Genomic DNA, 15,932 nt, shown 5'->3' with positions numbered 1-15,932 from the left:
AATAAACTTACAAGTGGCCATTTAAAACATTCATGCAACATGGGAAGAAGTGACAGCCAGCAATATGAGAGCAGTTTGGAAGCATCTTTTACCCCATTACACAAACGATTTTACTGGCTTCAAAGATGCAGTTCAAAAAGTTATTGAAGACATAACTAATATTGGTAAAGACTTTGGTTTCAAAGGCTTGGATACAGCTAACATTTGGGAATCACTGAATTTGCATTCAGAACAGCTAAGTGACAACGATCTCCTTCAAATAGAAGAACAGCATGCATATGAAGAAGCTAAAGAAAAAGAGTGTGAGCCAGATGAAAATGTTACCACAAAGGAGATAACAGTAAAAGAACTAGGCGAAATCTTTCGTATCGCAGAGAACCTTAAGCAAAAGGTAATGGATGTTGATCCTAACATCGAAAGAAGCATGTTATTTCACCAGGGCCTAGAGAAGGTTGTTGTCAGCTATTGGAAATTGTACGATGAAAAAAAGAAAGCCAAAACTGTCAAATGACTGTGTTCAAATATTTCCTTAGCAAATACAGTCGATTCCGGTTATTTCGGACACGTCGGGACTAGTGCATTTTTGCCCGATTAAGCGGCAGCCCCAATTATCTGAAGTTTCACGTAAATAGTTAAAACTACAATTGGTTCACTGTACAATCAGATCACGTTGTGATGGACTCACCATAGTAAAGTACTGTTCGCTATATAATGTGTAATAAGTGCTGGTCATTGTGATCACGTTTGTGAATTGAATTTTAATTCTATTAAACAGCAATTCTAATTAGCAAAAATAGGAGGAATATTATCCACAGGCTATAAAAGTAAAGTATATTAAGCACAAATTTACCCTTTATTACCTTACCAATTAAATGATACGTGATAATTGGAATAACGAATAAGTACTGTAATATGTACATACTAACTAGTTGACATTTCTGTTCACTGACATTTGTGGGTGGGGGTTAAAATTTAAAACAGTAAAAAGATAAACAATCAATAACAAAGAACACTGCACACACAAATTGCAAGTAACACGATACGCGCTAGTTGCTAGTTGCATCTGTCATTGTTACCCTACTTTTTAAAGGTGCTGTGAGTTACTGCTGGGTGGACAGAATAGTTTTATTTAACTAAAGAGTGAAAAAGAAGAAAAAAATAAATAACAGAACAAATATTTCTCCTGCATGTAATGTCTGCCATTCTTATTTCATCTAATGAATGTATTCAGTTTTTTTTTTTTAATTGAAATAATACTTTTATTAGTATTTTTTCTACTGATAATTTATTTACCTGATGATATACATTTAGGTATACTGATTTGTTAATGGTAATATTTTAAGCACTTTCAAAATAATATTTTAAAGTAGCTAGTTTGGCCATAATTTAAGAAATTTAATGAATGAGAAAATATATACCTTGCTTATTGAACAACCATTACTTGAGATATTTTCACTGTATAATGATGTTATGGACAAAATTCGGAAAATTTTCCCCCCTATTTTGGTTTAAAATACCTTTAATTTCAATAAGGATTAGGTAGTGAGTCTTTATATTGGCCTGCTTGTTAATTTTGTAATTTAATTATAGCAAATCATCCGAACAAAGAGGTAGTCATGTGTCAAGTCAATCTCAAAGACCTCTCAAAGATTCGAGGTAATAGACTTCCCTTATTTACCAGATTGCAAGGTTCTGATTGTGAGAAAGAATGAAGGTTACTTTTTTTCTTATGCGACAGTCTTTGTCAGTGAAGAATCATATTCAGATATTTCTCTTTTTTTCGCTTATTAAATATTTTTTAATATGTTATATAAATTCTAATTTTCATACTTTTGTCTTAACATGTGATCTGTATACAGGTGTTATCAAAATAATGGAATCCAAGAGATGCTAATCATAACTCAATAATTAGATAGAACAATACAAATACAGTGTGGCATAATGGCCTGAAAACTTTTAGGACATCTTTTTGTTTTAAGGATGTTGCCTCCTTTTCTAAAATAGTGTATATAGAAAGTAGAGTGGCTTACAGTCTGAGGTGCCAGACTGTAAGCCACTTGATCTATTATTAACAAATAATAGATCACGCAAAGAGAATCAAGTAATGGCAAGAAAGAACATTTATTTCCACAAGTCTTATGAACTGAACAGCTCAGATGCTACTGATGGTGAATTGGAAAGTGAATTTTTTTTTCCAGCAGCCACAGTATTGCAGTATTAATTTTTCTGAGATTTGCTCTCATTATGATGAGAGCAAATGAATTAGCCATTTTCCAGTGAACACAAACAAACAACTTCAACACTAACCATTTTAATTTGATTAATTTTTAACATTATAAGCACATTCACACAATGGTCATATTGTTAAAATGTCTACTGTATTATATGTACACAGGATGTTATTTAAATAATGAAAACATCTCATGGAGTGCTCCACATGAAAAATAAAATATACAGATCAAGTAATGACATTAGTATGATATTTTGTGAACAATGCAAACTGAATAACTATGAATTTTGAATTTTTGTCTTGCAAACTGACCTCTGAAAATGATGTTGCAATACATTGATTTAACACTGATCATAGTCAACCCAGTAACTAACAGTTACTGGATTTGATTATGATCAATGTTAAAGCTATGCTATTATTAATGTTAATATATCAAGGTCACATAACAATGCTTAGCAAATTTGAAAATGCACACTCAAATTGATTAGACCTAGCTTCTTTCATCTTGCTCACCTAGTAAGCAATTTGAAATGGAGCATTCCTCTAAAATGCAAGGCAAACTTTGCTGCACAGATTAGCACCAAAGTAACTGATCCCATGATGCACAAATTCTACCAGTGTACTGTATTTTCTGAAGATTAGGTTGTCTATTTCATAGAGCAGAAGAGAAAAAAACTCTTTGTTGTAAATCTTTATGGTTACCAGCTAAAGCAAACTCAATACTAAATGGAAACACTGGAAAAAAGATCAGCCTGCCAGTGATGCATTCAAATACTAAGCCACAGAATCCTGCACAAAGTTTAGTAATAGTGGACAAACTAATATCCTTCATCATGCCATCAATGCTCACTTACAAATGCAATGGTACCATGAGCACAGAAGACTAAGGAGAAATGCTGTGCTCTGATACCTACTAGGAGAGGATTATTTGCTATGCAAAAAAGGGTGCCGCTGATCCTGTATAGTTTAGTCAAAGATGAGCTTGTTCCATTAGAAGACAAGTTAAAAATACTGCTTTATAATACTGGGCAATTAATTTTATCCTAGAATGCACAACTTCCTTCTTGATATTTGACATCATCTAAGTTATTAATGCCTCACTGCATGTACATATGATTTCCAAATGGCTCTAGAAGATGGCACTTCCATTTTCGATGAATTCCGATCATCAGACCTCAAAACTGAGTTAGTATTTTTGGGGGATTCTGAAGTGCCATAAGACTCGTGGAAATAAATGTTCTTTCTTGCCATTACTTGATTCTCTTTGCTTGATCTATTATTTGTTACCTATTAATTAATCATCACCCCCTTGTTTTACCATTTAGTGTTTATTCCTAAAGAGTCAGAAGAGTTCATAGCCAACAAGTTTGCTTCACACTGCTTTAAAGCATGAAATATTTTCAGTTATTTTATTTATTTATTTTTTTTTTACATTCTCACTCTCCCCCCTACTCTCTCCTTCCCTGTACCAAACAGATTAAACACAATATTTCAATCATCATAAAGAATAGCTTCTTAACATTTGGCTTTATCAAAAAGAAAATACCAGATAACAATCATATCAACTTTTATATTGATATGACTTTCGGATGTTAGATTTTGCAGAGGCTTATCTATGGTCATAATTCATGCTTCAGGTCTGTTCTGGATTTTCTCAGATTTTCTGGTCTCACGTTTCTCTTTTAAGAATTCTTAATACAGCAGGTACTAATTTTATAAAAGACCTATGTGCTTATGCCATAAACTACCAGCTGACCTATAAGCTTATAACATGCCACATGGGTAGTTGCTACCACACTCAGTTCTGAAGAATGAAAAGGCCTATCTAGGTGTCATTGTACAGTCTGACATTGAGGTTTTCTGAGCAGTGTAGACAGGCTACTAGAGCAGCCCATAGGGTTCTGGTAATGATGTACATTAATTTTGTCTGAGGAGGTGATTATCCTGTTGTATAATGGTTAGGCTACATCTTGAGTACTGTATACAGGCCTGAAAGCTTCATTTTAAGAATGATGTGGATGTCTTGTAACAGATACAGAGAAGAGCAACCAGATCAATATAAGCAATAAATTCCATTCAACTCCGCCAACGATACTGAATAACGGGCAAGGCACTGTAAAGTATGTTCCGTCTTTCTCTGTGCAGTCAATCAGCACACAGTCAGAGTGACTCATCTGCCTGCCTAAATCCCATGTGTCTTTCAAAGGACTTAACTGTGAACAGAATTTTTCATATTTCAATCTGGATTATCTGATATCCAGATTAACTGTAACTGGATTAGCAAGGGTTTACTGTATTTGTATTCACCTGCTGTCCTCATATCGCACAGCAGCCCATTAACATGAGACCTGATAAACAAGAAAAGACATTATGAAAAAAAGCTCACAACAGATATTTGGTTATTTAACTTGAGGATTTCATATGACAAAATTGCCATATGAAATCCAGTTTTTATTTAGAGAATCCCTGAATAAATAAATAAAAAACAAACAGAAGCAAACTCAGTCCTTCATTAAGTTAAAACATAAATCAGTAGAAGAAATGATCAGGAAAATAAATCATACTGCTTAACGTAAAACCTTCCCCTTCACATATTTCATCATTATGTGTGAAAGGGGGAAGTTTTTACGTTAAGCATGCTTTGGAATTACTACCCTAAAATCAAAATAATTCATATAAAAAAAAAAAACTAAAAACAATATAAGAAATATGTTAACTGATATGCAGAACATGTTAATGAGCATTAGCACATATGTTTTACATCATTAATGTTGATTAATCAATGTTAATGTTGGATTCAGAACCTTTGGAATACGTTCCATTCCTTCACTTGTTTGCAATAGTAAGTAGTATTGTTAATCCCTAATATAAGAATCCACACAGTCACTATCCGAAAAAGATATTCAAAAAGGCTTGTATCGGTTTTTACCTTGAAAAGTCCCTTTCTCATAGGGAATTTTGTACTGACTAGTGGTCTGATATGAGGAATTCTGTAGGGAAGTGGAGACCAGAAGCTTATCAAATGCTAACAGGGAGCCTAATGATTTTGTAGTACCTAAGAGCAAAGTGGAGGAGAAGTTGTTGAAGTTAAACATAAGAAAGGCACTTCGGATGAATGAGATCTATCCAGTTATATTAAAGGAGGCAGCAAAGGAAGTAAGCAAACCCTTAGCCATAATTACGAGAGCATTCATGGACTCAGGGGAAGTTCCCATGGACTGGAGATGTGCATATATTGCCAATTCACGAAGGGGGATCTAAGGGTGACACGAATAATTACAGACCTGTTAGTTTAACTTCCGTTCTGAGGAAAATAATGCAGTCATTGGTTATAGAAGCACTGCAGGATCATCTAGACATGACTGCAGCTATAATTCAGACACTGCACGTGTTTGTTAAGGGGAAGTCTTGTCTGATCAAATTGATTGAATACTATAATGTGGTCACAAAGCAATTGGATGCAAAAAATAATTCTTATATCATGTACTTGGATTTAGGAAAGCTTTTGGTACTGTTGCACATGGAAGATTACTGTAAAAATTGGAGCAGTATGGCATTAAGGGCAAGTTGCTACAATGGATAAAAGGATGATTCGGTGGAAGAAGACAAAAAGAAAGTGACAGACAGTAACTAATGGACACTGCTCTTTGTGGACTAATGTTTATTAGTAGAGTCCCTCCCACCAGGGTTCTGTGTTGGGGCCATTGTTGTTTTCTGTATTGATAATAGTGATGAGGGCACTTCCGTAGCCAGGTGGGAAGGAGCAGCAGTGCGTAGCACACGCTTCTTGGTTAGACCGGGGTTCGAGCCCGTCACCACCAAATACGGAGGATGCGGAAGGGTCAGGGAATGACCACCGCATATCCCGGAGCAATATGGCCTTAGTTGCTAATGCTCCTAAAAACCAAACAACTCAACTCAACTCAATAGTGATGAAGGTATATTAAACTCACTGTCCAAGTTTGCAGACATTATGAAGGTTGGCAGGGTTGTTAATGACTACGCTACTGCAACAGGATCTAGAAAAGTTGAACAGATGGGCTGAGAAGTGGCAACTGAAGTTTGGCATTGACAAATGCAAAGTGCTGCATATGGGTAATAGTAACCCCAGAGTAACGTACCAGCTATATGGTACTTCACTCAGGGTAGTGGAGAACGAAAAAGACCTGAGGTTATTGTGCAGTCAGATGTGAAGTTTTCTGAGCAGTGCAGACGTGCTAAAAGAGTAGCTCATGTGGTCTTGTCAATGATATACAGGAATTTTACTAGCAGGAATAAAGAGGTGACTATCCCCTTGTATAAGGCAGTGGTCTGGCTACACCTTGAGTACTGCATACAGGTCTGGAGGCCTCATTTTAGGAAAGATGTAGAGCTGCTGGAACAAGTACAGAGAAAGGCAACGAGATTGGTGAGTGGAATAAAGGATTGCTCTTACCAAGAAAGGCTTAAGTTTTTCAAATTGCAGCATCTGGAGACTAGGCACCTGCAAGGTGATCTGATTGAGGTGTATAAGACCTTGAATGGTTTGAGCAAGCTCATTAGTGATGGGATCTTTCCTCTTGCTCAGATTATATACCTGAGGGGCCATAAATTCCAATTGAGGAAAAACAGTTGTAGAACATATGTGCAGAAATTCACCTTTAGCCAGTGGGTAGGTGATTGCTGGAACAAGGTTTCATCATGAAGTTGACAGCTTAAATAAATTCAAGGCAGAACTAAACAAAATTTTGGAGTGAATGGCTGGGTGAAATGGTGTTTTTTTTTTTTTTTTTGGCTGATGATGTTATAAGCTTGCATTCTTGCATCATATACCTCTTTTAATTAGGCATTTTAGTAAAGGAATATTGATTCGTGTTTTTTTTTTTTTTTTTTTGTCCACACACTGCATTTCATTAGTATACTTCTTATTGTCTTTCATTGTATAATAAATTAGTTGCCTTAAATTTCTAAATGATACTGCTTTTCTCATAATTTCATAAATTTTTTTTTTCATAAAACCTTGTATTGTTCACGAGGGAAGTTATAATTTAAATGTTTTCTTGAAGTAGTTTTCACCTCAACTTTTAGAAATGGAACTCCCCCATCCCATACGATGTTTCAAATATTTGTAACGATCCATTCAAAAATTTGTATTAAATATAAACAGGAGTCTAAGAGGAGCAGTTTTTGGTACATTGTTATGTAGTTTAATAACCTTAATGGCTGCAGGACCAAAACATTTCACCCTACACATCTTTACAAAAAATTATCGCAGGCTGATGTTTTCCATTGTTTTCTTCTAAGTTGTGTACATACACACATCTGTGGATGTACACAACTGTGTCCCCATGTACACTCACTATTTATCCTTATGCGAGCAGTTACAGAAGTATACCATAAAGTCTTGTGCTCTTCTAAAAGAGAGTCTAAAAGTAGCAGTTTTTGGTACATTGTTATGTAGTTCAATACCTTATATAACGTTAATGGTTGCAGGACCAAAACACTTCACCCTACACATTTTTACCAAAATTATCACAGGCTGATATAAAATAAAATTCTGCCCAGACCTTTTATATTCTCTTAATCATGTAATCTCTGCACAAGCTTTCCCAGACCATTCATAAATCAGAACATTTACCTAGTTGGGGGTGGTGGAATATTGTGACTTGACACTTATTTTCTCAGTATTCTTATAAGTATAAATTTTAAATCTCAAACTAGTGATCAGTCTGCCCCTAAAGGATACTGAAAGTCTGAGCATGATTAGTCACTGTTCTTGCACAGTTATTAAGTTTAGACCAGTGACAGTAAATGTAGATAATTGCTAATATTTTTTGTGCATTCATTTGGCATTTTTTATAGAAAAATTTTCATTGTCAGCTGTAGCAGTTTTAATATTGAAAGTGTTCTTCACTTAAATCACTTTCTGTGCTACAAATCATATGAATTAGTGACCAGCAACCAGTGACCTTCCATCACAAATTGGCCAACTCATTAAATAAATGCAAAGAAAGAAGGAGGGGTTAGAGGAGAGAATACCCGATATGTAGTAAAAATTGGAATACTGGAAACCATTCTTGCCTTTACATATGTATACAGGATCAAAAATTCCACTGTGTAGTTGCACTGGGCTACTGTAGCCATATTTGAATATTTTTCACTAATTTTTTTTATTGGTCAACAATACTATACTGTTAGCATATATATTTTGAAAAACAGTTTGTGAGCTGACATGGCTGGGTCAGAGTTTTAAACCAAAATTTCAAAATACTGAAACATGACCGGAAGTGGATATTTCTTGTTTCATTTTTTATGGTGAGTTAATTAATATTATAATGAATAAGTTTTCTATTTATTCATATTAGGAATATGAGATCAGCAGTAACATGGGCTAGGACCACTGTCAACTCAAACACTTGTACTATACTGCACTGCTACACATTTGACCAATTGACTACAGTGGCCAGATTTATAAAAATAGAATATCACATTTCTTAACTAATAGTTCTTTTATAAAAATTGAAAAATACAGAGAAGAAAGAAAACACTTTTCCAGTGATGGTAAAAATTTTACAAATATTTCCTCTTCAGTCCCAATATATAAATTAAAATGGCAACATTTATAAATTCCATATTGTGGCCTTCTCAACTTAGATAATCTTCAGAGATGGTCCAAAAAGTGGCAGCTACGTTTTAATGGAGCAAAATGCAAGTAGCAACTACAAAAGAGATTTGGGAGTCATGATACAGTTTGACACAGTTCTCTGAGCAATATAGACAGGCAATGAGGAAGGCCCATGGTGTCCTATTGATGAATTTTTGTACATTTGCTTGTAGGATAGGGAACTAATAATAAACTAGCTGTATAAGGCCACAATTGCAACCCTGTGTTCAAGTATGGAAACTGCACTGAAAAAAAAAAAGACCTTGAGTTTCTTGAGAATGTTTAAAGAGATGGGCAATGTGCCTGGTGTGATCAACAAAAGGGCATCCATATAAGGAATGTCTTTGAATATATTGGCTACAGAGCTTCGACTAGATACCGTAGAGGAGACTATTGAGGTGTATAAGGTTCTGAGAGATAAAAGTAAAATGAATGAGTGTGAAAATTTTCACTTTTATAAATGATTCCACAACTAGGGTCCATAAATTACATTAAATTAGAGGGGAGGAGATTTAGACTGGATTGCAGGAAGTTTTCTTTTACCCAGCTGGAATAAGTTCACATGTTACTGGAAGTTTCGTCCATGGGTAGTTGAGGCTAACTGCTTGAAGAAATTCGAAGGTCAGCTGGACAGACACCTGAGGAGAGAATCAAATAGGTAGTTTATTTTATTATTTTGTTAGTTTCTTGGGCAGTGCGGCAAAAGCCTAGGCCTTCCTTGCACCACATTGCAAATACTAATAACATGGTTGTTTCTGAATATTTTGATTAGTAAAGGTGCTGAGATTTTTTTTATGTTGTTATCAAAATAATATGAAAAAAAAAAAATACTTTTCTGCATTATGATTTTGTCTTACTACCTGGAGGTGCTATATTTCCTTTACTGAGAGTGCAAAGTTTGGGCTTGTCACTAATTACTAATAGTAATTTTAAGTTGACACTGTCATTTCTGAAGTAAATATAAGTCCAGCCTTTGTCAGTGGAAGAAACAGCATAGGAACATTAATCTGTGTTATACTTCTATCTAAGGCAGTGGAGTGTTCCTTCCTTGCTGTATTCCCTCCAGTGGCATTATGTTACACTACCAAACATTATATTTGTGTATAACGTAGTTTCCTTCCTTTATAATATTTTTATTACTCATTTTGTAGCAAACTGTTTACTTTGAGTTTTGTACAAGCAGACACAAGACCCAAGCTTATTTAAATTATTTATTTGTTATTATTATTTATTTGTAACATGTTAGAGGCATAGGGAGCTGGTGCAGTGCACCTTACCCGCCTTCTCTTCAGCCAGAGGAGGCTTCCAAAATGCTCTTGGCCTTCTTTTATCAAATCAGTAAAATTATTAATGGTAGGGGCTCCAAAATTGAGTTTTGCTTCTAGACCACATGAGAGTTTGCTACACTACTGAACATTTTTTATTATAAATTCATGTTAGTCTCTCAAAAAACTTCTTCAGTAAGGCAGTACTATGATCACCTTTCTCAGTGTGTGTGTGTGCATGTGCATTATTTGTTCTTCATAGGAACTTGATGAAAGTTTAAGTTTCTGTGACAAGAGCATTGCACTTTACCATGAATGCAGCAGGAGACTCTGATTGCATGGCAAAAAAAATTGCTTTACTGCTTGTGGTTTTTTTTTTTTGACAGTTTCTTGTATGTTGAATTCATAATGTTTGAAAAATGCTAGGACTAATCAAATTGTCATGGCTTTTGCCATTGTTTTCCATTGTGACAGAAGGTAAACATATTGTGTTGTTACCCAATCAGATATAGTTTTACTTGAAAGAATTCAAGTAAAACTATGATATATTACTTTAATTCTTTCACAGCTTCCACACTGGCACATGTAGGGGATTGAGTCACAGCCCCATGCTTTTCATAGCCATTTCCTGTGTGTATATATCATATATGTGCAGTGGAGTAAAGCACCTACAGTGAACTACATAAATTGAAAAAATATGATTATAAATTCCCTGTAACTTGATGAGGATGTATTAAAGTTATGATCATCACTGTGCACAAAAATAAAGTCTTGTTGTAGCCTCCTTGGATATATTAAGTTTATAAACCACTTGCTAAGTGTAGCTGCAATTAAAAGTCCAGTTTTTCATTTTCATTCAAAATTTTGAATTTACCTACTGCATATTGGTACAAATCATATTCACTCACAATTAGTCAGATAGTCAGATCCTCCAATGCCAACTCCATGCAGGAGTTCCACAGGGTGGAGTTTTATCTGGACTCCTCTTTACCGCCATGATGATCCCGTTCTGCAAGGGTAGGGATGATGTATGCACTTATGCAGACGATATTAAGATCCTAACACCCATCCAACCGTCCATAAACAATAGGGCATTGTGTGAGCAGATTAATTAAAAGCTTCTGAACTTATTCATGTACTTAGACAAATTTGGCTTGGCCCTAAATCCGCAGAAGACTGTGATCATGGTGTACTCGCTCAAAAAATCGCTTACGCTCGTACACCCGAAACTTAATGGCAAACCTATCCCAGTTGTTGAGATGCATAGAGATCTGGGAGTAACATTTGATACGAAACTTACGTTCAAGTCTCATATTGACCTGATTGTAAAGAAAATGAACTACTTACGTTGGGCAACAAAATAGCACCTCTTGCACATGAAACAGACTACAACAACTGCACAATATTTAAGAACCACAGTGTATTCGGCCGTTTTGTATGGTGCTGAATTGTGGGCGTCAGCCTCCCCTACCCACATTAGGAGAATATATGCGAGTGAATTCTGGCTGCTGAAGTGGGCAAACCACAAGCACCATCTCCCTCAACAGTTAAGAACCACACAGCTCTCTGAGCAGCTTAAACTGCAGCGTTTACCAGACATCATTGCCTGGAAACGATTAATAACCACAATCAAAATTATGACTGGCACGATATCATCACCATGCTTCTGGCATCTTTGTGAGTGGCACATCCCGCCATCTGCATTAAGAGGCACAAAATCCTTGAGAATGAAGACCAACAGACTGATGATGGCTGACAGGTTTATACCCGCCAGTGTGTTAGAATCAGTTCAGTGCCTAACACGTATAGGAATTGACCTACTAAGGCTCATAGAAGATCTGAAATATAGGAAACAAACCGCAGTGTGGTTCGCTGAGGCTACTGTTGCCTAGTAGGTGTGTGAATTTCTGTCAAGAACTGTGTGTACGCAATTGAAGAGTGCATATCTTGCACAAGTTGATTCAGTGGATGTGATGTTACGATGAACTTTTGTATTACAGTTGCCAGGACTCTACACAGAAATGTGGTGATGAGTAATGCAGTTTATATTTCATCTTTTCGTGTATATTTAACCTTTCTTGTATATTTTAGGCATTCTTTTATTCACATTTTATGGTAATCCCCTGGCATTTTCTGCCGTGAAGGGAATTTGTCACTTACCGATGTACACCTATATTTTAAATTTGGTAGGACAAATAAAGATTTATTTAATTATAAAACAACTGCCTTATAATTAAACTAAATGTTGTCTGGTTTTTTTCAGTAAACTAAGTACTCCCTTTGCTAATTGTTTAGAATGCTGAAATCATTACAAACAAAAGCAGTCTCTTCCTTATTATTCTTCATTCTGACAAATTATTAAAGTTTGTCACTAGCAGTTCCTATAAGTAGTTTCATTGGCTCAACCTCCAATTAAATATGACAGATAAGAGAGAGAGTAAGATTGATTAATTGATAAATAAATAGGGAGATATATATTTATGATATGCAAGTCGATTAATCCTTATACAAAAACACAAGATTGGTTGTGTTCCTTTGTATATACTGGTGAACCTTTTAACACTCAGTGCTCGGGTGTGATTAAGAAAATTCTGTCATTTCAAAAAAATTATTACTTTTGATTAGATGTTGCTACTATTTGCTTATTCTCTTCTGAAGGATTTCATTGTGAATTCATTCTAATTATGACTCTTTGCTTATAATAAATTATCTTCACCTGCTTGAACATGTTTCTCATTTATTGAATTGCTTTACTTCATAAAATGTAAAAAAAAAAAAAAAAAAAAAAACCACTGCATTCCGATGTATTTAAACGTTAATAGTTTTGTTATTTTTCTTTTGCAGTATGGGTGTCGTTGGATTTGGCATAGGAAAAAACAATAGCTTTGCCAATGCTACTGCAGAAAGAGATGACAGCAGTTTCAGAATTGGCATTGGTACAAATAATAGCCCTAGGAATTTGAGTATGGGACGAAAGAGTGATAGTTTCCGGAATTCTAGTATGGGAAGAAGGGATGATAAATTTAGAAATGCTGACTCAAGAAAAAAGCCAGATTATAGAAGTGTTGGCTTTGATTATGGAAGTGTTGACCAGGAACAAAAGGATAATTTTGGAAACATTGGTACAAGGCAAAAGGGTGACTTTGGAAATTCTACTATGAGACAGAGGGATAATTTTGGGAATTCTGGTATGAGACAGAGGGATGACTTTGAAAACCCTGCTATGAGGCAACAAGATGACTTTGGCAAGTCTGATATGAGACAGAGAGATGATTTTGGAAATGCTGGAATGCGACCAAGAGATGATTTTGGGAATGTTGTCATGAGACCAAGGGATGAATTTGGGAATGCTGGCATGAGATCAAGAGATGAATTTGGTGATGTTGCAATGAGACGAGATGAATTTGGCAATGTTGGCATGAGACAAGTAGATGAGTTTAGGGATTCTGTTGCAAGACCAAGGGATGACTTTGGTGATTCTGGCATGAGGCCAAGAGATGGATTTGGCAATCCTGGCATGAGGCCAAGGGATGAATTTGGCAATTCTGGCATGAGGCCAAGGGATGACTTTGGCAGTGCTGGCATGAGGCCACGAGATGACTTTGGTAGCGGTGGCGGCATGAGACCAAGGGAAGAGTTTGGTAATACTGGCATGAGACCAAGGGAAGAATTTGGTAGTGCTGGCATGAGACCAGGGGATGACTTTGGCAGTGCTAGCGTGAGGCCACGAGATGATTTTGACAGTGCTGGCGTGAGGCCACGGGAAGACTTCGGCGATGGTGGCAGCATAAGGCCACGGGAAGACTTTGGCGATGGTGGCAGCATAAGGCCACGGGAAGACTTTGGCGATGGTGGCAGCATGAGGCCACGGGAAGACTTTGGCGATGATGGCAGCATGAGGCCACGGGAAGACTTTGGCAGTGGTGGTGGCAGCATGAGGCCACGGGAAGACTTTGGCAGTGGTGGTGGCAGCATGAGGCCACGGGAAGATTTTGGCGGTGGTGGCAGCATGAGGCCACGGGAAGATTTTGGCGGTGGTGGCAGCATGAGGCCACGGGAAGACTTTGGCAGTGGTGGCAGCATGAGGCCACGGGATAACTTTGGCGGTGGTGGTGGCAGCATGAGGCCACGGGATGACTTTGGCAGTGGTGAAAGCATGCGGCCACGAGATGACTTTGGCGGTGGTGAAAGTATGAGATCACGGGACGACTTTGGCGGTTGTGAAAGTATGAGACCACGGGACGACTTTGGTGGTGGTGGCATGAGACCACGAGACGACTTTGGCAGTGGTGGCATGAGACCACGAGACGACTTTGGCAGCAGTGGCATGGGGCCATTAGATGACTTTAGCAGTGGTGGCATGAGACCACGGGACGACTTTGGTGGTACTGGCATGAGACCTCGGGATGAATTTAGTGGTGCTGGCAGTAGACCTCGGGACGACTTTGGTGGTGGTAGCAGCAGACCTCGGGACGACATTGGTGGTGCTGGCAGTAGAACTCGGGACGACATTGGTGGTGCTGGCAGTAGACCTCGGGACGACTTTGGCGGTGCTGGCATGAGACCTCGGGACGACTTTGGTGGTGCTGGCATAAGACCACGGGATGAATTTAGTAGTGGCAGCCCAAGGCAAAGGGATGATTTTGGTGGCCCGAGACAACGGGATGACTTTAGAAATAGTAGAGAAAAGGATAACTTCAGGAATGTTGGCAAGTCACAAAAGGATAGTTTCAAGGATGTTGATATGGGGCAAAAGGCTAATGACTTCAGAAAATTTTCCATGGTAGAAAAGGGTGAAAGCTTCCAAAATATTCCCATTGGACATCAAGATGCCTTTGGGAATTTTAATATTAGAGAAAATTTTCCAGATACTGGAATGCAACGAAATAACTTCAGGAACACTGATATAGGCCCAAACTTTGGGGATTTTGGGATTGGGCGAAATGAAAACTTCAGCAATGTTGGTATGAGGCAAAATAACTTTGGGAATATAGGCTCAGGACAAAATTTCCAAAATATGAGCATGTCACAAGCTGGCAACTTTAGAGGAGTAGGCATGGGACCAAATGATAACAGAGGTATTAGCATGGGACCACCTGCTAGTTTCAGAAATATAGGATCTATAGAGAATGATAATTTTACAGTTACCATGAAACGGAATAACAGTTTTGGAGATGCTGGCATAAGATTGAGTGGTAGCTTTAGAGATACTGAATTGGAACGTAGTCAGGATGACTTTAGAAATGTTGACATGGATATTGCACAGCCATTTAGCCCAAGTAATCCTATGGATATTGAATTTGCTAATCAAGACAAACCTAATTTTCCTTCACACACAGAGAAATTTGATTCTCGTGATAATATTAAAGAATCCTTTGGTAAGTATCCTTTTTGGTAAAGTGGTTAAGCTTAGTATTGTCACATTCATTTTGCTTGATTTCTTTGAATCATATATATGTTTTATTATGAAAAGGGTGATTTGTGGCAAGTCAGATTTCTAATTTTCAGAATTAAATTTCGATTTTGGCCACAGACGTACCCATTTGGGTATTCAGTGAATTTTTGTCACCACTCAGTTGATCACTGGGATTTAATACACATTATCTCTTCTGGGCCTGTTTATTATCAAAGATTACAAAAGAAAATGACATCATCAGTTGAATATAGTGACTGGTGACATGTCTTCTGATGCTCTCATGTTTACCATTTGCTTAACAAAAAACTGGAGTTGCCTGCTGTCCCCTGAGACCAACTAACTTTGCATCAGATAGAAAGTCATATAATATTTTTTTTT

General features: G+C 37.0%; 1 protein-coding gene across 2 annotated transcripts in view; it reads left to right on the top strand.

Annotated features, from left to right (window-relative positions):
- Positions 1–15,932, top strand: part of LOC150084292 (uncharacterized) — a 143,157-nt gene that overhangs the window by 100,110 nt on the left and 27,115 nt on the right. For both annotated transcript variants that reach the window (XM_090375969.1, XM_090375968.1), the window contains 2 exons: positions 1,591–1,656; positions 12,983–15,516. In XM_090375969.1, the coding sequence (XP_090232095.1) occupies positions 1,591–1,656; positions 12,983–15,516 (2,600 nt within the window). The remainder of the gene's footprint in view (positions 1–1,590; positions 1,657–12,982; positions 15,517–15,932) is intronic.

Source organism: Mastigoproctus giganteus, chromosome 6 (genome assembly GCF_048544385.1).
Source record: "Mastigoproctus giganteus isolate SK-2022 chromosome 6, ASM4854438v1, whole genome shotgun sequence".
In the NCBI taxonomy this organism is placed as follows: Eukaryota; Metazoa; Arthropoda; class Arachnida; order Uropygi; family Thelyphonidae; genus Mastigoproctus; species Mastigoproctus giganteus.
This window is presented reverse-complemented; position numbering and strand designations above follow the sequence as displayed.